At 45.2% G+C, this 25,718-nt stretch overlaps 1 protein-coding gene across 7 annotated transcripts in view; it reads left to right on the top strand.

Moving 5' to 3' along the window:
- Positions 1 to 25,081, top strand: part of GPR19 (G protein-coupled receptor 19) — a 30,249-nt gene extending 5,168 nt beyond the window's left edge. For 3 of the 7 annotated variants that reach the window (XM_040967077.1, XM_040967060.1, XM_040967068.1), the window contains 2 exons: positions 6,215 to 6,371; positions 23,721 to 25,081. In XM_040967077.1, coding sequence (XP_040823011.1) covers positions 6,260 to 6,371; positions 23,721 to 25,018 — 1,410 coding nt within the window. In that variant the 5' untranslated portion in view covers positions 6,215 to 6,259 and the 3' untranslated portion in view covers positions 25,019 to 25,081. Of the gene's footprint in view, positions 1 to 3,203; positions 3,316 to 5,469; positions 5,495 to 6,214; positions 6,372 to 23,720 lie in introns of those variants that run through there. The other 4 variants (XM_040967071.1, XM_040967084.1, XM_040967091.1 and 1 more) reach the window with 4 other exon arrangements.
- Positions 25,082 to 25,718: the final 637 nt, after the last annotated feature.

The raw sequence follows: 25,718 nt of genomic DNA, 5'->3' as shown, positions 1-25,718 counted from the left end.
AGCCTGGTCCATCTCCTGTCTCAACTCTCATGCTCACCAGTGGGAACAGATGCCAAGCAGGGAAGTTCCTGAAGTTCCTCTTCCAAACTCATCACCAGTCCTAGGTTTTGTGCATGCTGGTGTGTGTTGCAGCCTAGTCTGGCATGTCTCACCTCACCTTGGCTTTTGCTGGTGGTTGCTGCAGCCTGGCAACACTCAGCCCTCCACCAATCCCAGCTTATGCTGGGGGTGCTGCAGCCTACTCCAGTCTAGTCAGCCTTCAGTTCCAGCCCTTATGTGAACTGGCAGGTGTTACAGCTCACCCTGGCTTGGCTCACCCCCAGTCTTGCCTCTTGCACCTGCTAGTGGGTGCTGCAGTCTGGTCCAGCCTGGCCTGCCCTCAGTCCTAGCACACATGTATGTACTGTATCCCATCCTGGCCCCCAGCCTCAGTTCTTGTGCTCATCAGCGGGATCTACATCCTAACAAGGCAATTCCCCAAGTACCAGTTAGGTTTCCAGCTCTGGGTCCTGTGCATGCCAATGGATGGTTGACCCAGCCTGGCATGGCCCGCCTCTAGTACCAATGCTCACCAATGAGTACTGTGGCCTTGCCTGACTGAGCTGCACCCATTCTAGCCCTCACCAACAGGTGCTACAGCCAAGCCTTACCTATCCCACCCCAAGACCTGGCTCTCATGTGGACCAGCAGGTTACACAATAAGCCCTGCCTATCCTGTACCCAGTTTGATTCTCAGGTGTATCAGTGAGTGCTGGGCCAGTCTGGTCTGCCACTGGACCCAACCCACACACATGCTAAGGGGTGCTGCAGTCATGTTCAGCTTAGTCTGCCCCTAGCCCCAGCCTTCACGCTCACCAATGGGAACTGCAGCCTAGGAGAGGAGTCCCTATAGTTCTCTTAGGCCCAATCCCAGCCCAGATCTCATATGTGCTGGTGGTGCTTCCACTCAGCCTGGCATGCCCTGCCCTCAGTCTCAGCACTTGTCAGAGGATACTGCTGCCTAACCTGGCCCAGCCCAACCCCTGACCCAACTCCTGCCTGTGGGTGCTGCAGTCCAGCCTACCCCTATCTTTGGCTCTTATGCGAACCAGTAGGTGAAAAGCTTAGTCTGAAATGGCCCACATCCTGTCCTGGCTGCCACATATGCCACTGAATGCTAAGGCTTGGCCCAGCCCAACCCAGCTTGCTCCCAACCCAGTTCTCATGAGTATCTGTGAGTTCCATGGTCACGCCTAGCTTAGCCTATCACCACTCCCTGCCCTCATGCAAATCAGTGCGTATTGCAAACCCACAGGGGTGAGCCCACATATCTTTTGTAGAATCTTCACCCAGAGATGGTTCTCTTCCATGCTGGTTGGTGTCATGGCCCAGCCTTGCATGGTGCACTCCTTGTCCAGACACTGGCTGGTGGGTAACTGTGGCCTAGTCCTGCCAAGCATTCTCTCAAGCCCTAGTTTTTATTGTGTACTGGTGAGCGATGCCACCTAGCCCAGCCCAGGTCTCCTACATGGGCCGCTGCATTGGTATGATCCAGACATGCCCTCTGGTTTTCCTTCTGTAAACTACCTGGTTTCAGCTCCCTCATTTACCTGTGAGTGCAGTGGCCCCTAGAAGCCTCTGGAAGTCATTCCACACCTGTAAACTATTCCCTTGATAGCCCCCACTTCCGCACTCCACAAACCCTCTTCCCCAGGGCAATCCACAGCACCCTCACCAGTGAGTACCCCTGGGTCATCATCTGGTGGAGTCATGGGGCCCTGCCTGCAACCTGACAACTGTGGTTTCTAGGGGTACAAGGCATCCTGGGAGTTATGACATGGTGGCCAGCTTGCTCCAGAAAAACCTGAGAGCAGGTGGGAGAGTGACAAAGACACACACACACACATACACACACACACACACACACACACACACACACACACACAGAGGAGACAACTGTCCTTACTGGGATCTTGCCTCAGATGGTATGGAATTGCTTCTGGCACACCCTGTGTGTTAGAATTAGGCAGCTAAACTCTGGCCCACTTTCGAGGGGAGATGAGTTAGGTTTCACCTTTGAAGAGAGGCCGCCTCAAAGAATTCGTGGGAGTATTTTAAAGCCATCACAACTTACTGGATTCCAGGAAAAAAAAAAGCCCTAAAGTGGCCAATTTTGTTTTGAATATAGTTCTGTTCTTTTGGGGGGCAGTGCTATAGTGTAGTGGGTAAAGGTGTCACCCGCATAACATGTGGCACCAACTTATGGGTACTGGTTTGAGTTCCTGCTGCTCCACTCCCGATCCAGGTCCTTGCTAGTTTGCCTGGGAAGACAGTGGAGGATGACTCATATATATGGGGTCTGCACGAAAGTGGGAGCTCCAGAACAAGCTCCTGATTCCTGGTTTTGGACTGGCCTAGCAGCAGCCATTATAGCCACTTGAGGAATAAGCCAGCGGATGGAAAATCCATCTCTGCACCCCACCAACTCTGCCTTTCAAACAAACAAACAAGTAAATCTCTCTCTCTCTCTCTCATATGTTTGTTTAGTTCTCTTAGGTATCACATGGCTTTTACTATGCCAGCCCCACTTACTGTTAATTCAGTATCTGTGCTCCAGGGGAATCAGAAAGGTTTGGGGTGATTGCTCTGTCTTTAACCATGCTGTTATGGACTTGCAGTTGGTCCACACAGCCATAGAAAATGTAGAGCCTTAGTTTCTTTAGTCTAACAGAAATGGCAATAGCAACACCTGTCTCATCGGGTTGAAGCTTGGATTAAATGGCCCTGTAGCAGAACAGTTTGTTCAAAGCTAGTTTGAAGTGTTGCTATGGAATCCACAAACCTGGGTCCACTTGTGCATCACAGTGAAAGCCAATCAGTGACATTAAGGTGATGATAGAAAATAGATATTTGCAAAGTGTAGAGCAACAAACTTGGCAGCTATTGCTTAATTCCTGGGCTCCCAGAAGCATTAAGAGGACTGGTTCTTGCACATCAAAGTTGGAACTGAGAGGTGCACGCTCAGTTTGTGTCCAAGTTCCGGGTTGGTCATTGCTTGCTTATGATGTTTTCTTGATGGATCAGCGATGCTGTGCTCTTCAGGAAATTTTTGTGTTGGCCAGGTAGACTTCAGCAAGCCCAGGGTGCCAGTTGTATCACTATTTCAATTCATTGAATTCCTTTTATTTATTTATTTTGAATATTTATTTTTGTTTGAAAAGCAGATGACAGAGAGTAGAAACTAAGAGAGCACGTCCATCCTCTGGTTCATTTCTCAGATGTCCTCAGTGACTGGGGCTGAGCAGATCCAAACCAGGAGCTTCTTCAGTCTCCCACGTGAGTTCACAGGCCCAAGGACTTGGGCCATCCTCGTTTGCTTCCCCAAGCCATAAGCAGGGAGCTGGATTGAAATGGAGAGGCCAACACTTGAACTGGCACCCATATGGGATTGCAGGCAGATTAACCTGCTTTGCCAGTCAGCCCTGCGTTGGTCCTTAGGGATAGGCAAGGACCTCTGGGGCTAAAGCTGAGACCCAGTGATGTCATCTGCCTGTGCTTTTAGAGCTATTTGCGTAAGGTTCAACATCATGTATGTACATACGTGGTATGTATTAAATATCACTTGTTCTTGTTAGTAGTACTAGTGATAGTAGCAGTAGTAGTAGTATTGACTTAGATGAGAAATGAAAGCCAAGTCTTTACCTGATGATTTTCTAAGAGTTTCTTCAAACACATGTTCAGCTTTCTTGATCAGTGGATTTGCTACAAGTGCAAATGTTAGAATTAAGAATTGAATTCCTCTGTTTCTTGCGTGGAAAAATGGAATGAAGCTGACTCTTCTTCTACAATACTAATACGAAACGGAAGAAATCAAAGCTGTAGCCATTAAGCCAGGAAGGAGCTTTAGTTTTGGCGATTACACTCCTGCATCCTTGTGCTACCTCTTCTTTTACAAATAATGTGTTTCTGCACATTGAAAGTCAGTATTTTGCCTCCAAAAAGCATTTACTCAGAATTGCCTTGAAGCTGGCGTTATTAGGAGGGCTAGGTCATGTTCTGCGGTACTAGCATCCCATGTGGACTGCTCTGCTTCTAATCCATCTCCCTGCTGATGTGCCTGGGAAAGCAGCAGAAGATGGGCCAGTGCTTGGGCCCTGCTACCACCGTGAAAAATCCAGACGGAGGTTCAGGCTCCTGGATTTAGCCTGGCTTATCCCCAGCTGTTGCAGCCATTTGGGGAATGAACCAGTGAATACAGAATCTGTCTTTCTCTCGCTTTCTCTCTCTTTAGCTCAGCCTTTCAAATAGATCTTTTTAAATAAAAGAATAGCCTTGCTTAGGATTCTAAGAAATAATTACATGTTAGTCTTATTAGACAAGTAGCTAAGTTTAAATTCCTGATTTATAGTAATCCAAATGCTATCCAAGTATGTATTTAGCAATTCAAATTCAAAAATTTTTATCTTTTCTCCCATACAATTGTAAAATGTTCACAAACTGTTCCTTATATTCACCCTAAGGCTCTAATGCATTTTCCAGTTAAGGGTTAATAGGGCTTAGGTAATTGGCTTCCCAAAAGTCAGAAGTCCTACCCCCAGGAGAGGTAGCGTTCTCTTCTGTTCTCCCTGTCGGGCTGTGAACTCATTACAGGATCCTTGGAGTGGTTGACCTGATGGTGGAAGGAGAGGGAGTCACTGGTCTATCCTGATTCCTAGAATCATTTCAACATTTAAGATCAACCATAATTCTGGGAAAAAAGAAAAGTCTATTAGGTGAATTCGGCTCGGAGAAAGGCTAATTCTCAGCCCCCATCAGCAGTTCGGACCTTACCCCCCTGCCTTTCTTTAGTCAGCAGGGTCCCATGGCGACCAGTTTTGAAAGAAATCATCCCGTTCAGCGGTTACCCAGCACCATGGCAACCAGAACGTCAGCAGGCAGGATACAGACCCGTGCTGAACAGCTCCTCCCAGGGCCAGCGTTGCCTCTCTCAACCCTGCCTGAGGCCTGGTATTGGGACTGATAATCCCTGGATTTGCTCTCCCAAGAATTCCTGTGCATTTCTGTGGTTTTTTTTCCTACAAATATAGAAATGAGCATATAGTAAACTGTTACGAAAGCCTCATCCCACCACTCCCAAAATGTAAAGTTTATTTAAGCTGTGAGATGGGTGGTTAGGTGGAGACAGGGAGATAGATGTAAGAGAGACTTTGGATTAATAAAAATTGTATTATGTTTCTATATTTTCTTATTTTTATTTTTTTATTGGAGAGTCAGCTATACAGAGAGGAAGAACTTCCATCCATTGATTCATTCCCTAAGCGGCCACAATGGCCAGAGCTGCACCAATCTGAAGCCAGGAGCTGGGAGCTTCTTCCAAGTCTCCCACATGAGTGCAGGGTCCCAAGGCCTTGGGCCATCCTTGACTGCTTTCCCAGGACACAAGCAGGGAGCTGGATGGGAAGCAGGGCCACCGGGATTAGAACCGGCACCCATATGGGATCCTGGCATGTGCTAGGTGAGGATTTTAGCTACTAGGCTACCGTGCTGAGCCCTTTATCTATATTTAAAAGGTAACAGTTTATAGTACAGAAAATTTAAGCCTTAAAAATATGGTGTTATTTTTAATTGTATACAATACTGTAGGAAGATATCTTTAAGATACTTTATTTACCTGAGTGAAATAGACAAATGGCTCCAAGGAGCCTTGCTGGGGGTGTAATGCTGTCCGTGGTGCTGAACATGCGATTGTCCCAGATGCACTGAGGGGGCTCTGCAGAAAGGCTGGGCAACACTATGCTGTGTCAGGATATTGATGGTGAGAAAGCAAGAGAAGGCTTAGACTGAAGATTTTACTCTAAGGTTTTTCTCATTTTCCTTCCTTCCCGAGCCACTCTAAAAGCTCAGGATAAAATCTTCAGATTGGAGTGGGGGTGGGCAGGGGGAAAGTGGAGGAGGCTGGAGGTTGGAGCCTTGAATCTTCCCCTTTTCATATGGAGATTTTTGGTCAGAGCCAATCAGGTCAGAGATTTCTGCAGCTTTGCTCCTGAAAGGGAAAGTGGGGGAAGGGAGAGAGAGAACATGGCCACATTCTCCCCTTGAGCCACATGATCCATTTCCCATGTGACACATTCCAAAGCCTTGAAGAGGAGAAGGGAGGGGCACCCAGCGTGGGGCTGGGGGCGGGAAGATGCTTTAGCAGTCAACCCTGTACAGCGTCATCTTGTCTCCCTACCAGGAAGCCGGTTGTGAGCCAAGGGGAAGGCAGAAAACAGCTGTGAATATGTTTCCAAGCTTTCCTGGCGGTTTATGGCATTCTCCAAACTCCTGTGCAAGGACGGTGGCTCATCGAGAAGACCCAAGGAGGCTGTTCGTGGGATCAAGTCTGGATGAAGGTATGTGATGGAGATCCTCGGGTCCTGCCGCTGAATATTGGCTCAGATGACAGAATACCTTCTTTCCCTTCCCCAGGCAGTTTGGAGATTTTTGCCGTGGCTTAAATGCTTGGTAGGTGCTTTGGATCTGTTCCAAAAGAAAAGATATCTAGGTAGTTCTGTAAAATGAATAATTGGCCAGAGTAAGTGCCTGCTGAAGAGAAATTAGATGGAAACCGTATATAATGAGAAGAGGACAAAACACCATTGATGAAAAGGCTTTTTTTCCCCTCTTTGAATCCTGCAAAGGGGCGGGAGGAATGACATTACTGAAACCAACTAGATTTCATTGTCACTGTCATAAAATCCAGTTTCATTCCTTTCAGCTGCTGCTTCCATGCCCACGTTCTCAGAGGTCGTTGGCAGTGGCTTAGGGAGCCTGAGTGGGCAGCGGGTTGTTCCTTTGATGTTCCTGGTACCAGGAACACTTGTGATTGTCCACTGTTCTGGTTTAAGACAGCAGACCTCCATAGGTTTCAACATCTTTAGAGCATTCCTACTGGGAAGTTCTCAAAGGAATGTTGTGAAGTTATAGATAGCCTAGACTAGCCTGTCATGGACCTAAATGTTGGCATCTCTCACTATCTCTACCCAGCACGGAGACAAGTTAACAAATTAAAATTTTTGTTTTCTCTTTCTTTAACAAATACTTAAAAATTCTGCTATTTATGAGTCACTGTTCTAGGCACAAATAATTAGACACTTCATCCTTAACACCGTGCTTTGAAGGGATTATGATTACTCATGCTTTAGACATGAAGAAACTGAGGCACAGAGAAGTTAGGAAACTTTAAAGATTAAACAGCCAGCAAATAGTAGAGCCAGAATTTGAACCAAGAAACTTTACCCAAAGCCAGTGCCGGTAACCCCAGAGCTGTGCTGCTCACCTGCTTCTGTTACTCCAACTGATGTCAACAGTCATTTTGGCTACAAATTCTGTCCAGCTGACTAGAAGATTTAATCAATTTGCCTGGCTAAAACGGAACCTCAGTGAGATCTGTATTAATCTTAAATTGGCCCAGTCATTATGTTCTGTACCCCCAAATAACCCAGTAAGTAATTGCTTGTTCTTTTTCCTTCTGCTGTATAGATATCTGGTAGTAAAACAGTAGGTTTCTATGGTGACCAAATGATGTCTAAAGGAAATCTAGAATTACATCATGGTTATTTTTTTTTAATGCAACCTAGAAATACTCTCCTGTTCTCAGAACCCAGTATAAAGCGCAGCCTAAATGTATTATCCTTTAAAATATATTACCTGGTTCTCAAAATAAATAAATAAAAATCTCAAAAATTTTTTTATACAAACTGTATTAGCAAACCAACTGGATTTTTTGTTTTAAAATAATATTACTATACCTCAAAATAAGAGACTAGATTTCCCTTTGCAAGTGATTTACTGATCTTGTTCTTACAAGATGTGAATAAACTAAGAGAAATTGCTAAGTCCAAGATATAAAGAGAAAGAAAAGGGACAGGAATCTCAAATTTGTGAAGTTCTTTGCTAAGTGAGGGTTTCACTACAGGATATTTTGAAGAGTCATTGTGCCCCTATGATATTGAGCTTTAGTCATGTAACTTCAGTCTTCGAGCCCTGCTGAAATCTGCATTTCCCTGGAAAGAGTAATGCTTTTTGCTGTGACAGTCACCTGAAGGAAGCTGCTTGTGAGAGGCACGGCGGTTCCTTCTGTCTCCGGAAGTCTAGTGCCCAGCACCAGGCTTGGCATGCGGTGAGCGGGCTGTGTGTGCATTTGTAAATGCAGAACTGGAAGACTTAAGTCTGACAACACTCTACTGGCACCAGTTTGGGGCCCGTGTCTGTCTTGTTTTATGTTTGCTTAATGAAGGGCATTGAAGAGGAAAATGTATGGTAAGAGTGAATTTGGTTGAAATAAGTAAAAATTATACTTAAAGTTTATAAATGTAGTTAGGCCCTGGAGCAGTAGCACACTAGAGTTTAGGGTATATCCATAAATTCTTTCCTGGGGATTGGAAATCCCTCTGACATTTATATTTAGAAGTCCCCCTGATATATATATATATATTTTTTTAATTTTTATATCATAGGAATCTGCCAAAATGTCTTGCATGGTATCATTTCCAAACATCGTAGCTGTTCACTTCTGGTTAAGGATGAATTTTCACTTTTTTTGAAAAAAGATTTATTTGCTTTTATTGGAAAGGTAGATTTACAGAGAAATCTTCCATCCACTGATATACTCCCTAAGTGGCTGCAACAGCTGGAGCTGAGTTGAGCTGATTGCAAGCCAGGAGCCAGGAGCTTCTTCGGGGTCTCCCATGTGGGTGCAGGGTCCCAAGGCTTTGGGCCATCCTCGACTGTCTTCCCAGGCCACAAGCAGGGAGCTGCAGGATGAATGTTTTGAGAACACCAGTCTCCTATCCATCTGGCTCTTAATCCCCAGAATTCTGCGCAGGAGACCCAGCACGACAGGACTCCCCTAGGGAATTTTAGAGCAACAGCTTGTGAGAGAGAAAGAAAGAAATGTCCCATCTGCTGGTTTACTTCCCAGATATCCATAGCAACCAGATCTGGGCCACGATGAATCTCGGAGCCAGGAACTCAACCTGGATCCTCAGTGTGAGTGGCAGGATCCATTACCACTGCCTCTTAGGGTCTCCGTTAGCAGGAAACTGATATTAGGAGTAGAACTGGGTACTGTCCCATGTACTCAGACATGGGACGCAGGCATCTTCACCTCTAGACCAAAAGTCTGCCCCAGATATTGGATAGTAAATATCAGACTGCCTTACCCAAACCTTGACAAGTTAGGATCTGAATGTAAAAGATTCTTTCAGGACGTTTTGAAAAGTTGCTTAGCATTTGAATTCAAATTAGTAGGCCAACTAAGCTTATAATAGCCCTTTTGATCATATATTCAAACAAAATCCACTGTCTATTTTTCAATCTAATCAAATCATTAAAGAGAAGAAAACTGGGGGTTGTAGATGAGATGTGAGTCCTAAGATCCTACGACTCATCCTTCTTACCTCCAGTGTGACCTGTGAATGTGGCTGCACGAGAGAAACAACGGCTCTGCTTGAAGCGCAGACTGGCCAGGCAAGTGCCACATGCCTGCCATGCATTCAGGACTCCGTGGACAGGCAGGGCCAGGGTACAGGGCGATCTGGAAGCCTGCTTGGGCTTCAGACTCAAAACCTCTGCAGTCTAAAAAGGGACAATGTACCCAGCTCCTTCACTTCTGATCCACTAATGTGACTGGGAATGTGGTAAAAAATGACCCAACTCTGTGGACCCTTGCTGCCAAGTAGGAATGCAGATGAAGCTCCAGGCTTCATTCTGGCCCAGCCCTTGCGTTGCAGCCATTGGAGGAGTAAGATGGCGCGCTCTCTCTCTTTTGCTCTCTCCTTCACTCTGTGTGTATGTCACCTTCTCTGTAACTGCATTTCAAACACACACACACACACACACACAAATGTTTAATTTAAAAGTTAAAGATTATATATTCAGCTAGCTAAATAGGAGACCTTAGAACACAGAGAGTAGAGTGGCTTTGTCTTGAGCAGGAAGCAGGGACTTGCCTAGCATATTTTCAACCTTGTGCTGTAACAGGTAAGGAGTGGGCAGTGAACAGGGGGAAGGATCTGAGAGTGATGGCTGGACCTTGCCCGTGACACAGTAACTGGCCTGCTGAAGTACCCTGCTCAAGCAGTCAGAACCTGCCTGAGGGAGGTGCGCATTGCTCCCGAGGACGTGCGCACAGGGACAGGAGCAGAGAGGGTGAGGAGCCAGAGTGCGGATGCAGCTTTTCCTGCATGAGCCAAGGCGAACTGTAGAATGGAATGGCATTGTCTTCTGCAGGAGGATGTTTTAAAAAGCACAACGAATGTGTATTCTCTGTAGGGTCATTTTCTGTTTGCGAAACCTGAATGTGTGTCCTATTTAATCCTCATAGAAACCTGTGTGACCTGCATTGTAAGCACAATTTCTGCTTAGGAAACTGAAGCTCAGACAGATCCATTAACCTGCCTCAAGTCACAAGCAACAAGTAAAACCAGAATCTGAGTCTAATTCTATTTCTATACTCTTTTTTAAAAAAATATTTTATTTATTTTGATTGGAAACTCAGATATACACGGAGGAGGAGAGACAGAGAGGAAGATCTTCCATCCAATGATTCTCTCCCCAAATGGCCATAACAGCTGGAGCTGAACCAATCCAAACCCAGGATCCAGGAGCTTCTTCCGGGTCTCCCATGCGGTGCAGGGTCCCATGGCTTTGGTCTGTCCTCGACTGCTTTCCCAGACCACACCAGGGAGCTGGATGGAAAGTGGGACTGCCAGGATTAGAACTGGTGACCATATGGGATCCCAGTGCTTTCAAGGTGAGGACTTTAGCCACCATGCTGTCGTGCTGGGCCCTATTTCTATGCTCTCCTCATAATGAAAGAATTTTTTCCTCTGCATTCTTTAAAAAAAAAGCAAACACGTGGTTTTGGAAATTAAATTGATGCAAATGGAGTTCTTAAGATAAAGGACAGTTTCAAGGTATAATTAAAAAATATATTATTGAGCCTAGAGCAGTAGCCTACTGGCTAAGGTTCTCACCTTGCACATGCCAGCATCCCATATGGACACTGGTTCTAATCCTGGCAACCCTGCTTCTCATCCAGCTCCCTGCTTGTGGTCTGGGAAAGCAGTAGAGGGCGGCCCAAAGCCTTGGGACCCTGCACCTGTGTGGGAGACCCGGAAGAAGTTCCTGGATCCTGGTTTCGGATCGGCATAGCATTGGCTGTTGCGCTCACTTGGGAAGTGAAACGTCGAACAGAAGATCTTCCTCTCTGTCTCTCCTCCTCTCTGTATATCTTGCTTTCCAATAACTAAATAAATCATTTTAAAAAAATTAATGCATCTGGGCCCGGTGCAGTGGCCTAGCAGCTTAAGTCCTCTCCTTGAACCCACCGGGATCCCATATAGGCGCTGGTTCTAATCCTGGCAGCCCCACTTCCCATCCAGCTCCCTGCTAGTGGCCTGGGAAAGCAGCAGAGGACGGCCCAGTCCTTGGGACCCTGCACCTGTGTGGGATACCTGGAGGAGGTTCCTGGCTCCTGGCTTCAGATCGGCACAGCACTGGCTGTTGCTGTCACTTGGGGAGTGAGTCATTGGACGGAAGATCTTCCTCTCTGTCTCTCCTCCTCTTGTATATCTGACTTTGCAATAAAAATAAATAAATCTTTTAAATAAATAAATAAATAGATCTTTAAAATAGAAAAAAGAATGCTTAATGCTTGTTAGTAGACTCAGAGAACTGGTTTATGTCACTCCAGAATTGCCTGGGGAGAGAGTAACTGGGCACTTGCCCCTTACCATTGTTTCCGGATTCTCTGCTCCAAGATCACTAGCCTTTAAGATTTCCAGTTTTAGGTGTACAATTTGATATAGCATGGCAGTGCATGCTAGCCAGTTTTCCAAAATACATTATTAGTCCCAGACAGAAAATAACTATTGCCAAGTAATTGCTTGCTAATACATGGAATACTAGACTCCGTGGTTATGGTGCTGCTGGCCATGCCTGCATCTCATGTTGATGTTCTGAGGTTTGAGACCCTGCTCCACTCTCAATTTCAACTTCTTGCTAGTATACTCCTGCTAATGCAGAAAATGATGGCTCCTCTCCCAGCTCCAGCCGTTGCTTTCATTTGAGGGGTAGACTAGCAGGTGGAAGATCTCTTTCTCTGTCTCGTTCTGCCTTTCAACTAAATAAAATTTTGAAGAGTTGAAATCAAGCTTCTAGAATTACAAATAATTTTGGAGTTAGAAAGATATTGGGAATGGAATTAAAATATAGTGTACATTTTTCATGAATTTTTCCAAGATTCCTGTTATTTGTGGAGTGTGCCACACTCTACAGAGTAGAGTATTTTGAGAAGTTAAAAATGGTGTGTGTTTTTCACAAACTTTGAAATGCCCTGTGGATATATTCGTCACGTGTGGCTCTGAAGAGGGGAAGTTGAAAATAGCTGACGTAGGTGATTTGGATCAATTATTGCCAATATGCAGAGAGGATGTAAATAAGAAGTGATGACAGTAACATATTAATTTCCAAAATACGTGGAAATGAATAGCACTAAAATCCGTAGTGATTTCATAAACCAGATAAGTACACATCCAATGGTATTTTTCTTTTTCTAATTTTGCCCTTATTTGTCATTTAAGAAAGAGACATACAAAGAGCAGTCGTCTGGTTCACTCTGCACATGCCCAGAACAGCGGGGAGTGGGCCACGCGAGGCTGGGAGCTGGAAACACAGCCGAGGACTCGCATGTGGGTGGCTGGGATCTACTTCATTTGAACCGACTGTCTCTGGGGATGTGCGTTCGCAGAAAACTGGAAGTAAGAGTGGAGCCGGGGCTTGAACCCAAGAACTCAATATAAGATACGAGTATCCGAGGACCATTTTAACTGCTATGCCAAACACCCATGCCCCATCATATTTTCAGTAATACCTAATTACCTAATAGTATAATTTGTTGAAGAAGAACACATATTAGTGCAAAATGAAATCCAACTTCTGCTCTATCCGTCTTTTGGAGACCTAAACTACTGATTCCGATGCCAAAGCTTCCGTTGCTGGGTCCCACAGTCCTGGATAAATTCAGAGTACACTCAGTCAGATGGGTGTGCCATCTGCTAAATCAGAGTGGTGACCAAAGAAGTGAATGTACAGTGTACATTCCAGGTCACAAGGTCCACCTCTCAGCTTCAGTTCATGGAGCTAAAACGAGCTCAGAAATCTAGGCTGACTCATGCATAATGCAGGCATGAAAACAGATTCAGGAGAGACTGATTTATTTAGGGTCCTTATGCTGATACAAAAATAAGACCAGAGTCTCCCAACTTGGGTAGTATATATCATGAGAGTTGGATTCTAGGGTTTTTTTCTTTCTTTCTCTTTAATTTTTTTTATAACTTCCTTGGCAGGTGCCTTTTTTTTTTTTTTTTTAAATTGGAAAGTCGGATTTACAGAGAGAAGGAGAGAGAAAGATCTTTTATCCACTAGGTCACTCCCAAAGTAGCCACAACAGCTGGAGCTGAGCTGATCCGAAGCCCAGGAGCTTCTGGGCCTCCCACACAGGTGCAGGGTCCCAAGTCTTTGGGCCATCCTTGACTACTTTCCTAAGGCACAAGCAGGGAGTTGGATGGGAAGTTGGATAACCAGGAAATAAACCGGCACCCATACAAGATCATGGCTCATGCAAGGTGAGAATTTAGCTGCTAGGCTAAAGTGCTGGGCCCCAGATTCTAGGTTCTTATCCCCAAATCAACATATAAGGTTATTCGCAAAGCGTTATATCCTGTATTAAACCTTCTAGGGCTTCTAATTCCATCCCAGATGCCAGTAGGAGAGTGATAGAATGGCTATTATGAATTTGAGTCTTTACACTCAAGTGTATAAGAAGTGCTCTGTTAAATCTGTTTTTGTTTTCTGCTAGAATGAATTGAATACACATCTAGTGGCTTAAGATAGCACTGATCTCACAGCTGTGTAGGCAGGAGTCTGGGTGGGCTTGGCTGGATTCTCTGCTGAGTACATCGTGGTGCTCAAGATGTTGACAGCACTGTGATCTTCTTCAAGGCCCCAGGGATGAGCTCCCCTTCCAGGCAGAACCCAGTGCCTTGCGGTTTTAAGATGACGGTCCTATTTCTTTGAGGACTGTAAATCTGGAGCTGCCCGGAGCTTTCCTTGCTCCTGGAGGCCTCTCCCTTGTCTTTATGTAGGGGTCCCAACATCTCAGAGCCAGCACGGCATGTCAGCGCCTCCTCGTGCCTTCTACTGCTGCACCCCCTCTGCCTCTAGTCAAAGAAGTGCTCTGCATTTAGGTTTGCTGTGATTACATTAGGCCTGCCTGCATAATCCAGAATAATCTCCCCATTTTTAAGTTCATAGCCTTAATTATATACACAGAGCTTCTTTTGCTCTATGATGTATCAGATTTGTAGATCCAGGGATTAGGCTATGGATTTCTTGGGAGCCATTCTACCCACTGCTTGCAATATTTCCTTTAAATAAGGGTAAAAATTGACCCTACCCAGCTAATGGTGCTGTCAGTGGCAAAAATTCCTGGGACTCCCTTCCTCTTCCTTGGTCCTGGGATTCTTAATACAGAATAAATACTGGGCAATCACTTTGGTCCCTTCTAATTATAACAGAGAGGACTGTGGTGTGAGCTGGGGCAGGTCCTCGCAGGCTGGTAGAGCTGCAGCTGCATGACTTCCCTGGCAGCAGTGGAACCCTCCTCAGCTGGAGGCATATGTGTGTGTATATAATCAGCCTCTGAGCTCCCTCCTTTTGTCGTCATCACCTCCTGTCACCTGCCTGCAGCATAGCAAAGGTGAGGAGAGGATCCCAGGCTTCCTTGTTTATTTATTTATTTTAATGGAGGTGTTATTTATAGGCCGTAAATGTAAATTTTCATCACCCTCCTAGAATCCGTTGTGTTTGTCCAGGTCTACCTTGCGCATTGGGCCAGGGGCACAGCCACCTTCCTGTTTCAAAGGTCCTCATTTCATCCTGCTTTGTTTTTTTTTTTTTTTTTTTCTCCATAGCACTAACTTCCTGAACTTAACATATTTATGTGTTTAGCTGTTTATTGCCCTGCTAGAGGAAATCTCCATCAAAACATTGCAATGTGTATGCTCCATGCAATCCATAACGCGTGTGATGACATTGGAAACAAAGTGGCTGCAGATGGAGCCTGTGGTTGTGGAGTGTGCTTGGCATCAGAATGGCAGCGTAAGGAGCAGGACCGTGTGTCGGACGCGACATGGATGATGACGCACTGGAAATGTTTAACGGGAATGTGAGAAGTCTGAATTAACATGTTGGTGCGGTCCACATGTTATGTGTGCACATTATTTAACAAAATGTCTACGTCATTTGATACAGTAATTATAAATTCTCCCTTCGTGATCAAAAAAATTTTTTTAAGGGGGACAGATATGCCTTTTTTAAAGACTGATTTGGGAAGGGTAAGAACAGCAATATCCTTCTAAAACAAAATATCAGCTAGATATCAGGTTAGAAAAAAAGCTGAAGATTGGAAAAATGATAGTATGTGTCATTGCAGAGCTTCCACGGGACTGCCAGCATCCTGCCACTCCCATCAGAGGCGATCAGCGCACACTGAAGTGGGCCCGATGGGGTCTCCTTTTATAAAAGCCTCCAAAGACAAAGCAGCTTAAAGCCTAATTAAGATAATAAAAAAATTCTGTCCCCAGTGGAAGTGTGCAAAATCCATTCTGCTTCAATTAATTCCTTTAGATAACTTTGAATAATTGCTTAAGACCCTTAGATTGTCCATGAAAACAGCTTCTTCCCACCACCACCTAAGACTCCTCATGTCGTGGGCCTATAGGTCTGAAATTTTCTGTAATGCTCTTCCCTCCTTCCCCCTCTTAGGTTATTTGTGTTCATCTTTCTCCATAGGATTCCTAGCTCTGAACTTTTTCATTTGCTTCCCAACTGAGATCCAGTACCGTCTTGCATTTTCTTTTTCCTTGGTTATTCTATCAAAGGGAACGTGATTTTTTTTAAACAGAGAAGGGTTTTTAATTTTCTCTTTTTTTAAGATTTATTTTATTTTTATTGTAAAGTCAGATATACAGAGAGGAGGAGAAACATGGAGGAAGGTCTTCTGTCCAATGATTCACTGCCCAAGTGAGCGCAACAGCCAGTACTCTGTCGATCGGATGCCAGGATCCAGGAACCTCTTCCAGGTCTCCCACATGGGTACAGGGTCCCAGGATTTTGGGCCGTCCTCCACTGCTTTCCCAGACCACAAGCAGGGAGCTGGATGGGAAGCGGGGCTGCTGGGATTAGAACCAGCGCCCTTATGGGATCCCGGTGCGTTCAAGGTGAGGACTTTAGCTGCTAGGCCACTGCACTGGGACCAATTTTCTCTTTTTTTTTTTTTTAAGAAAAGATTTATTTTTATTTGAAAGGCAAAGTTACAGAGAAAAGGAAAAACAGAGAGGGATCTTCCATCCACTAGTTCTCTCTCTGAGTGGCTGCAATAGGCAGAACTGGGCCTATCCTAAAGCCATGGGCCCAAAAGCTTGAGCCATTCACTGCTGCTGTCCCAGGCCGTAAACAGAGAGCTGGGTTGCAAGGGAAGCTTGGACATGAACTGCTGCCCTCATGGGGCACTGGTGCCTCACACGGGGGCTGAATGCGTGCCACAGCACCAGCCCACAGAACGGTTTTCACAGCCCCCTTAAACTTTACAAAATAGCCTGTAGTAGTCATAAGAAAATCTGGGCATGTAGATTTTAAAAAATACTTCTGCATCGTCTTTGTTTCTTTGTCCTTCATATAATAAATACCAGAAATCTCTAAAACATCTGAAACAAACAGGGCCAGTATGCTCAACATTTCAGGAAGGCAGTAAGACTCCTATCTCTTCAGTTTGACTCAGAACCACAGCACTGATCGTTTAAATTTAAGATCCCCACTAAAATGTAAGTAGTCCTGATCAAACCTGCATCCACAGGAGTGCCTGGGAGCCAACCCCACCTCTGCTTCTAATGAGCTTTCTTTGCCAGCTATGTAGGAGACCAGGATTGAATTCTAGGTTCCTGGCCCCGCCCTGGCCCCGCCCTGGCCCCACCCTAGCTGCCGTGGGTATTTGGAAAGTGAAACAGAGGATGGAAAATCAGTCATTTTGTATCTAAGCATTCTCTCTCTTTCTCTCTCTCACACACACACACCTCTCCCTCCTTGTCTCTCTTGCTCTGCCTTTCAAATAAAGTTTTTAAGATGTAAATAAATTTTAAAAAAATTTTCACATTTGATCACTAGCAATCTCTAGAATCCATAATCTTAATGAAAATGAGAATAAAATATGCAAAACTGAAAGATACAAGAGTATTTGAGAGAATGAAGATAGAGTGTAATTATGGAAAGAGGTAGGTGAAGGATGGAAAACTGCAATTGAAGAAGACAAGCTTCCCCAACTTAAGTTTGGAGCAGGGATGGCAAAGCGCTGAAATAAATTCCTACCCAAAAGGATATAGTGGAAACTGGAAGTTCATGTTGACTGTGGGCCGCAGTCTTTCCAGAATTCTTTGCAAAGCATGTTGCAGGAATACTAAGTGCTGTAACCTTTGGGATAACTTTTCCTGATAGACAATACTATACAAGTTAACGTGTAACTTCACAGTGTCTTGGGACCTGAAAAATCAAGTATAAATACGTTTTCCCAGATAATTGAGTGGTCCTCGGAGAGGCCCGTTTAAGCTATCCCAGGGACATCACTGTTTAGCTTGCTGGTTAACGTGCCTGCATCCCACACTAGAGCACCTCAATTCAGTTGCTGGATGCAGCTCCTGACTCCAGCTTTCCACCAGCACACACTGGGAGGTAGCAGTGATGGCTCAAGTCGTTGGATTCCTGCTATCCTCACGGGAGACCTGGATTGTGTTTCTGACTCCTGCTTCTGGCCCCAGATCAGCCCTGAAATGCATTTGAGGAATGAACCAGCCTTGGGAACTCCTGCTGTCTCTCTGCCTCTCAAAAAACATTTTTTTTTTAATCAACAAAGGACATATCTCCTGGTTCTTCAGAATTATTGCATTTATTTATATTTACTTGAAAGGCAAGGCAACAGCAGGAAAGGAAGAAGCAGACCAAGAGATCATTTTCATTCACTGGTTCACTACTCAACTGTCCACGACAGCCAGTCTCCCATGTGGTGTCAGTGACCCAAGAAGTTGAGCCATTACCTACAGCCTACCAGAATATGCATTAGTTTGAAGCTTGTATCAGAAGACCTGGCACTTACGGTTAGCAACTCTAATATGTGATGTGGTTCAAGTCCCACCTATTCCACTTTGTGATTCAACTCTCTGCTAATGTGCCCAAGAAAGCAGTGGACCATGACCCAAGTATCAGGGCCCCAGAGAGGGAGATCTTTTGTCGGCTGGTTCACTCCCCAAATGCCCGCAACAGCCAGATCTGAGCCAAACCAAAGCCAGGAACCAGCTCTCCATTCAGTTCTCCCACTTTGGAGGCCGAGTCTCAAGTACTTGGACCGTCTTTCACTGGCTTCCCAGGTACATTAACATGAAGCTGGATTGGAGGTAGGGTAGCCAGCAGACAAACAGGCATTCTTTCATATGATGTTAGCATCACAAGTGGCATTTTAACTCATTGCACCACATTGCCTGTCCTGTTAAGTATGTAACTTCATAAAAGAATTATTTCCCTTTTAGGTTATATATATATCCACTGGTAATATAATATATAAAGAGATATATAATATATATATCCAACAACTTGACCCAGTGGAATGTGTCATGTGGCAGTTTCAAAACTGATGGAGAAGAGATAGATTGAGCAAGAAAATGATGAAATCTTTTTCTTACCACTCCAAAAATGACCACATGTGGATGACTCTCAACACAATTACTAATTGATTGGCTCTGTATTTCAGAAATACTGCCTTGAAGACACATGTTTCTAAATTAATGGAGCAGAGGAGACCTTTGTGAAATCTTGTTTTGGGGCCCTGGTATTTTATCACAGTGTGGCAGGGTCTGAGGGTCCTGGGGGCCTCACTCAGCCTCAGGTGAAGCTTGTCTAATATGCGGCATTTGACCTGGGTGACTTCAGTCTCACCTGTCATTTTATCAGCAGTCATCCCCTGTCTCCGTGGCTACAGATGTTTTGGCTCCCTGAGAATACACACTGACTTTGCATATTTGCATTTAATTTTCCTAGCAGAGCCACCTAGAATAATTTATTTCAGTTCTCTTTTTTACCTGCCTGATTCAGTATATATTTAATAAGCAGTTGTTACCATGAGGATTTTGAGCAGAAGCCGCAGAGCGGGGAGAACAGCACAGCACCGCTCCCTCAGGAACCCCTGACGGAGCAGGGAACACAGAAATGTGGCTGGCGTTCGGAGGCAGTCCTTCTTACTCTTGGCACATTAGGGTTGCCTGGGGAATTGAAACATCCCAATGACTGGGCTGTACTCCAGACCAATTAAATTAGAATCCCAGTGGGTAGGACCCAGGCATCAGTATTTTTAAAAGCTCCCTGGGAAATTCCAGTGCATTGCTAAGCTAGAGCAAAACAAACTTCAAAAATGGTGTAGTGGCAGACTGATGAAACACGGTGTGAACCAGGGCACAACCCTACCATTCTGTGTATGCTAATGTTTTTATCCTCTGTCCAACCACATCTCACTCTATAAATACAAAAGATGCAACCGCATGATGACTGTCTGAAACACTGTGGACAATTTGATTGAAAAGCATTTAGAAAGTATGTACGCGTGTGTGTATTTAGAAAGTACATATATGCATATATGTGTGTATATGTATATTTAGGGTTTATTTTATTTTGTATTATTTGTAAGGCAGAGTCAAAGAGAGAAGGAGAGAGAGAGATCTTCCGTCGGTTGGTTCATTCCCTAATTGGTTACAATGCTGGAGCTGAGCTAATTTGAAGCCATGAACTAGGAGCTTCCTCCAGGTCTCCCATGTGAGTTCAGGGGTCCAAGAACTTGAGCCACTTTCCACTGCTTTCCCAAGCTATAAACAGGGAGCTGGATCTGAAGTGGAGTAGCCAGGACGCAATCCAGCACCCAGATGAGATACCTGCTATGCCATGGTGCCAGCCCAGAAAGTGTGCGTGTGTGTATATAATTTATATAATTCATTTTTATTTATTTGAAAGATGGAAAGATCTTCCATCAGCTAGAAGATCCCCTAATACTTGCAATAGCCCAGGCTAAGCCAGGCTGAAACCAGGAGCCTGAACGTCTACCTGGGTATCTGGAACCCAGCTACTTGAGCCATCACCTGCTGTCCCCAGGATATGCTTACGTAGGAAGCTGAAGGCAGAAGAGGAGCTGGGACTCCAGCTCAATGACTCTGATACAGTATATGGGCATCCCAAGAGGTGACTTAACCGCCACACCAAATATCTGTCCTAAGAACTATATGTTCTGGGAAGTATGGTTAGAAGGAAACCTGTCTCCAATGGGAAAGGGCCCCAAAAATACCAACCCATGAGGTTGAACCCCAGATTCATTCCACATGCTTGTTCTCTTCCCTGAAATGAACTCTCCTATCTTTCTGCAGTCAGAAAGCAAGTCTCTAAGCTCCCAGCTCTAAACCTCACCTTCAGTGTGGAATCTTCTTCCTCCTTTTCCAGGCAAAATTAAGCTACTTTCTCTGCTACTTAGCTCTTGTGTGTGTGTGTGTGTGTGTGTCTGCTTTTAGTAGTTATAACTATTACCAACCTTGGTTGTAGTTTGGCAGACTGGTTGTATAGTTTGTAAACCTTGCTGAGGTGCCTGGCACCATTTCTTGGTATACTGAGTGCTCTGACAGCACCATAGCAGTGCTAGAGTGAGAAAGTCATACCACCAGCAGGGGGAACCTGGACTCAGGAACTTGGGCTGCCTGGGCCTGTCTCTGAGCACTGGGTCCTCTGCTTCCAGGCGGTGGGGCCAGGGAAATCAAAGGCACGCTCCTCGTGCAGAGCAGGAGGCGGCACCAGCAAAGTCACACGGGCTTCACTTGTGGTCATGAGTGACGAGAGGAAAAAACAACCAGAAAGACACTCATAGGACAAAGTGTAGATATGGAGCAAGGACAAGTGCCTGTGCCACCGACCACAGGCCTGCCTCAAGAATGTTTGGAACAGCTGCTTCTCTGGGAAGATTGCTCATCCGGGGGCAGCTGTTGGGCACAGTGACTGTCATATCATACCTTACCAGAGTGCTTTCGGGTCTCCCGGCTCTGCCCCTCCTTCCAGCTCCCTGCTAACCTGCATCCCAGGAAGCAGTGATGACGCCTCAGTGCTGAGGTCCCTCGCCCATTTGGGGCCTGGTTTGCTGCTTCTGCGGCTTTTGGCGTTGACTTGGCCCAGCTCCAGCTGCTGGGGACATTCAGAAGGTACGAGCAGAGCCTGTCCGTTTCTCTGCCTTTCAAATACAACTTAAAGTTGTTTGCTTGTTTTCAAACTTTAATTTTTTTAAAAAAAAATTTCTAAGTTTTACATTTATAGTGGTGAAACAGCTATTTCAGATTTATAGGAATGAGAAGTTTTCTAGGACAGGGATGATTTTGGGTCCTGGGTCCTGTTTTTAAAGTTGTTACAATTGGCTATCATTTGACTGGCTTACTTGAGGATCTTTTAGTAATCAAAATGTCTAGTTATTTTATAGTTCTCTTTGAGAGCTTAAGTAGGGCTGCTTCATGGTTTTTATTTTTATTTTTTTATTAATTTTTTTAGGTGCCTAAAGATATTAAGCTATTTAATACATTGTCTTGAGTGTCATACTTTGTTGCCTATGGTTTATTCGTGAAGACAATCTATATTAACGCCCCTTTTCCTACCGTAAATTAGTGTGAAAACCCTCAAAGGGGACAATGGATTATTAAGAACTGTTCTTCATTGAGAACTGTTTTTTAATCCTGCTTCTGCACGATGTTTCTCCTTGTATGGTCACAGGGGCCCACCAAGAGGGGATGTCACACATCTTGCTGCTAGTGTGGCATCCTCCTGTGCCCCAGGCCAGATGGGCAGTCAGTGATACGGGGGGCTGCAGCCCCATGTGAGCATCCTCCTTTAAAAAAAAAAAGAGGAATAGAGTCAGAGAAAGAACCTCATCCACTGGTTTACTTTCCAAAATATCCTCAACTGCCATGGCTGGGTGAGACCAAAGTCAGGAGCCAAGAACTTAGTCTGAGTCTCCCGGGCACTTGAACCGTTGGCTGGTCCCTACCAGTGCACACATTATTAGCAGAAAGCTGGAATTGGAAGCAAAGACACAGCTTGAACAGAGGCACTCGATATGGTGTGCTGGTAGCCCAAGTCCTGTCTTAGCCGCTGTGCCAGATACCAGCCCGCAAAAATGTCTAAGTATTCATATCGATCCTCGTTTCTTACCTTGATAACTGTAGTTAATGTGGTCATAATGGATTCACTTGCTGTGTTTTTTTCAGTTTAATGAATTCAGAGTAAATAAAACCTTTACAACATACCTGTGACCAAAATCACCTGATTTTTAATTGAATGGCCTGCAGTCATGTAATATTTTACCTGTTTAAAAGTTTAGCTTTTGTGCCCGGCGCTGTGGCCTAGCAGCTAAAGTCCTTGCCTTGCATGCGCTGGCATCCCATATGGGCGCCAGTTCTAAACCCATCAGCCCTGCTTCCCATCCAGCTTCCTGCTTGTGGCTTAGGAAAGCAGTGGAGGACGCCCCAAAGCCTTGGGACCCTGTACCCGCATAGGAGACCCAGAAGAAGCTCCTGGCTCCTGGCTTTGGATTGGCGCAGCACCGGCTGTGGCGGTCACTTGGGGAGTGAACCAATGGATGGAAGATCTTCCTCTCTCTCCTTCTCTCTGTATATATCTGACTTTACAATAAAAATAAATTTTTAAAAAATAAATAAAAGTTTAGCTTTTCTCATTGAATAATACCTTAAAAAGCATTAAATAGAGGGTAAACTTTATAATATTCTATGGTAACTGTCACAAGCTTTTTAAAAGTTGCTGAGAGTAATAGTCATACGTTGTTGTTGCTGTCCCTCTGACAGCCCTGAGGTGCCTAGTGATAATCTACATACGTTCCTGAGAGCAAACTGTTCCTCGGTCGGCACGTTGTTTTATGGGGCAAGAAGAACAGATGAGCATCAAGACGCATGTCACTGGTAGCGACATTGTCAGTTCGTGAGCTGCGTCACCTTTTGGAAAAAGCTAACTCTTTTCCGACTCATGTCACAGTGTTGATTGCTCCATGTATTGCCACAAGAAAAATAAAAGAAGCAATAGGAACTCTGCAGGAAGTGAGGCCAGGGTCTTCCCCTGTGGCCAGGCTATCTCCACAGACTCCTGGTAGTGACTCACATGGCTGGCCTCCACGTGTCTCCATCTGCTCAGGCTTCTTCTCCGGCTACCTCAGTGTTTCAGTCTTACTACATTTGGGGACTTCTCATGTACTTGCCCAGAATGCCAGCAGCTTGTTAGCTGGTAACACCCTTACCAAGAGCCTGGATTGCACTTGCCTAACCTTTTGTGATCCTCAGTGAACGAGGCAAGGGCATGTAAAGGAGTGGGCATGGAGGAGAGAGCGAGGCCAGAGTAACTCTGATCTCATTCCAAAAGGGGGAGAAGAAAGAGAGAATGCTTTCTGGATGGTAGTTACCTTTTCTTGCCAGTGCACAAGTCCTGCCTGTTGACAAATAACAGCCAATCCGAGTGTCGGGAAAGATTGTTAGCCTTAGTAATCAGTCTGTGTGACACTGTTTTAACAGGAAGCCTCGTTCTTCTTTTCTTATCCAGAACTAAGAGGAAAAAAATGAATATGGTTTTTGCTCACAGAATGGATAACAGCAAGCCAGCTTTGGTCACTCCTACCCTTCTGGTGCCCCTCCACAACCACAGCTCCACCGACACCACCGCCCCTGTGCCAAGCCTCGGCCTGACTCACTCACAGGAGGAGCCCAACTGGATGAGCAATGGAACAGACCTTCGACACGCGCCGAAACCCGGGGAAGTGGCCACGGCCAGCGTTTTCTTTGGGACTCTGTGGTTATTTTCCATCTTTGGCAATTCTCTGGTCTGCCTGGTCATCCATAGGAGCAGAAGGACCCAGTCTACCACGAACTACTTCGTGGTCTCCATGGCCTGCGCTGATCTTCTCATCAGCGTCGCCAGCACGCCATTCGTCCTGCTCCAGCTGGCCACGGGCCGGTGGGCGCTGGGCAGCGCCATGTGCAAGGCCGTGCGGTATTTCCAGTACCTCACGCCAGGGGTGCAGGTCTATGTGCTCCTCTCCATCTGCATAGACCGCTTCTACACCATCGTCTACCCCCTGAGCTTCAAGGTGACCAGAGAGAAAGCCAAGAGAATGATCGCAGCCTCCTGGATCTTCGAGGCAGCCTTTGTGAGCCCAGTGTTGTTCCTCTACGGCTCCAACTGGGACGGCCATTGTAACTACTTCCTGCCTTCCTCTTGGGAAGGAACCGCCTATACTGTTATCCACTTCTTGGTAGGCTTTGTGATTCCATCTGTCCTCATCATCTTATTTTACCAAAAGGTCATAAAGTATATTTGGAGAATAGGCACTGACGGCCGAACAGTGAGGAGGACAATGAACATTGTCCCAAGGACAAAAGTCAAAACTATCAAGATGTTCCTCATTTTAAATCTATTGTTTCTGCTCTCCTGGCTGCCTTTTCATGTAGCTCAGCTGTGGCACCCCCACGAACAAGACTATAAGAAAAGTTCCCTTGTTTTCACAGCTGTCACATGGATATCCTTTAGTTCTTCAGCCTCCAAGCCTACTCTGTATTCAATTTATAATGCCAATTTCAGGCGAGGGATGAAAGAGACTTTTTGCATGTCCTCGATGAAATGTTACCGAAGCAATGCCTATACGATCACCACGAGCTCAAGGATAGCCAAAAAAAACTATGTCGGCATCTCAGAAATCCCTCCCATGGCTAAAACGGTAACCAAAGACTCAATCTATGATTCCTTTGACAGAGAAGCCAAGGAAAAAAAGCTCGCTTGGCCCATTAACTCAAACCCACCAAATACTTTTGTCTAATTTCTCAGAATCCTTTCGATTATTGTTATGCACCAGAGATTAAAAAAGCTTTAACTACAAAAACAGAAGCTATTTACATATGTTTTGTCAGTTAGCTGTCTGAGGGAAATGTCTTCGTAAAAATGCTCTTATTGATTGATTTTATTTTTTTGTGGTTGTTATTGTGGTTGCTTTTTGTTTTAAGAAAAACGTCCAGTTGGATCTACAATCAGCAGTCCTTCTAGTATCTTAGTTACATGCATTTAAACAAAATGCTTTCCTAATTTTCATTTATCACTAGGTCTGAAAACGGTGAAGTACACGTATATCATCTTGGGCTAAGGATCCTGCCTAGTTTTATTTTTCTTTCCCTTTTTGAATCTTTGTAACCATGGGCATCAGTGCCAATGAAACCCCCTGTGTCACACATTCATACTTGTGTTTCTTCCACTAAGCAACGTGTAGGAAGAATTGTCGCTGACACTGCCTTCTTTCAAGTAACCACTGGTCGGATCTGCTGTGAAATGCACCGTGTGTACTGGAAGATGTCGGGGCTTGCTGGAGAGTCTCTAAATGGTTTCATTTAAGCAGGGAGCTGGACCCAAAGCAGAGGCAGCCAGGATCAAACTGGCCGTGTGAGATGGCATGCCGGCACTGCAGGCAGCTGCTTCGCTCACTACACCGTAATGCCAACCCTCAGTGATCACAATCCGAGTTCTCA

This window comes from Ochotona curzoniae, unplaced genomic scaffold, assembly GCF_017591425.1.
Source record: "Ochotona curzoniae isolate NIBS_2020 unplaced genomic scaffold, NIBS_Ocur_1.0 contig_1482, whole genome shotgun sequence".
Classification (NCBI taxonomy): Eukaryota; Metazoa; Chordata; class Mammalia; order Lagomorpha; family Ochotonidae; genus Ochotona; species Ochotona curzoniae.
This window is presented reverse-complemented; position numbering and strand designations above follow the sequence as displayed.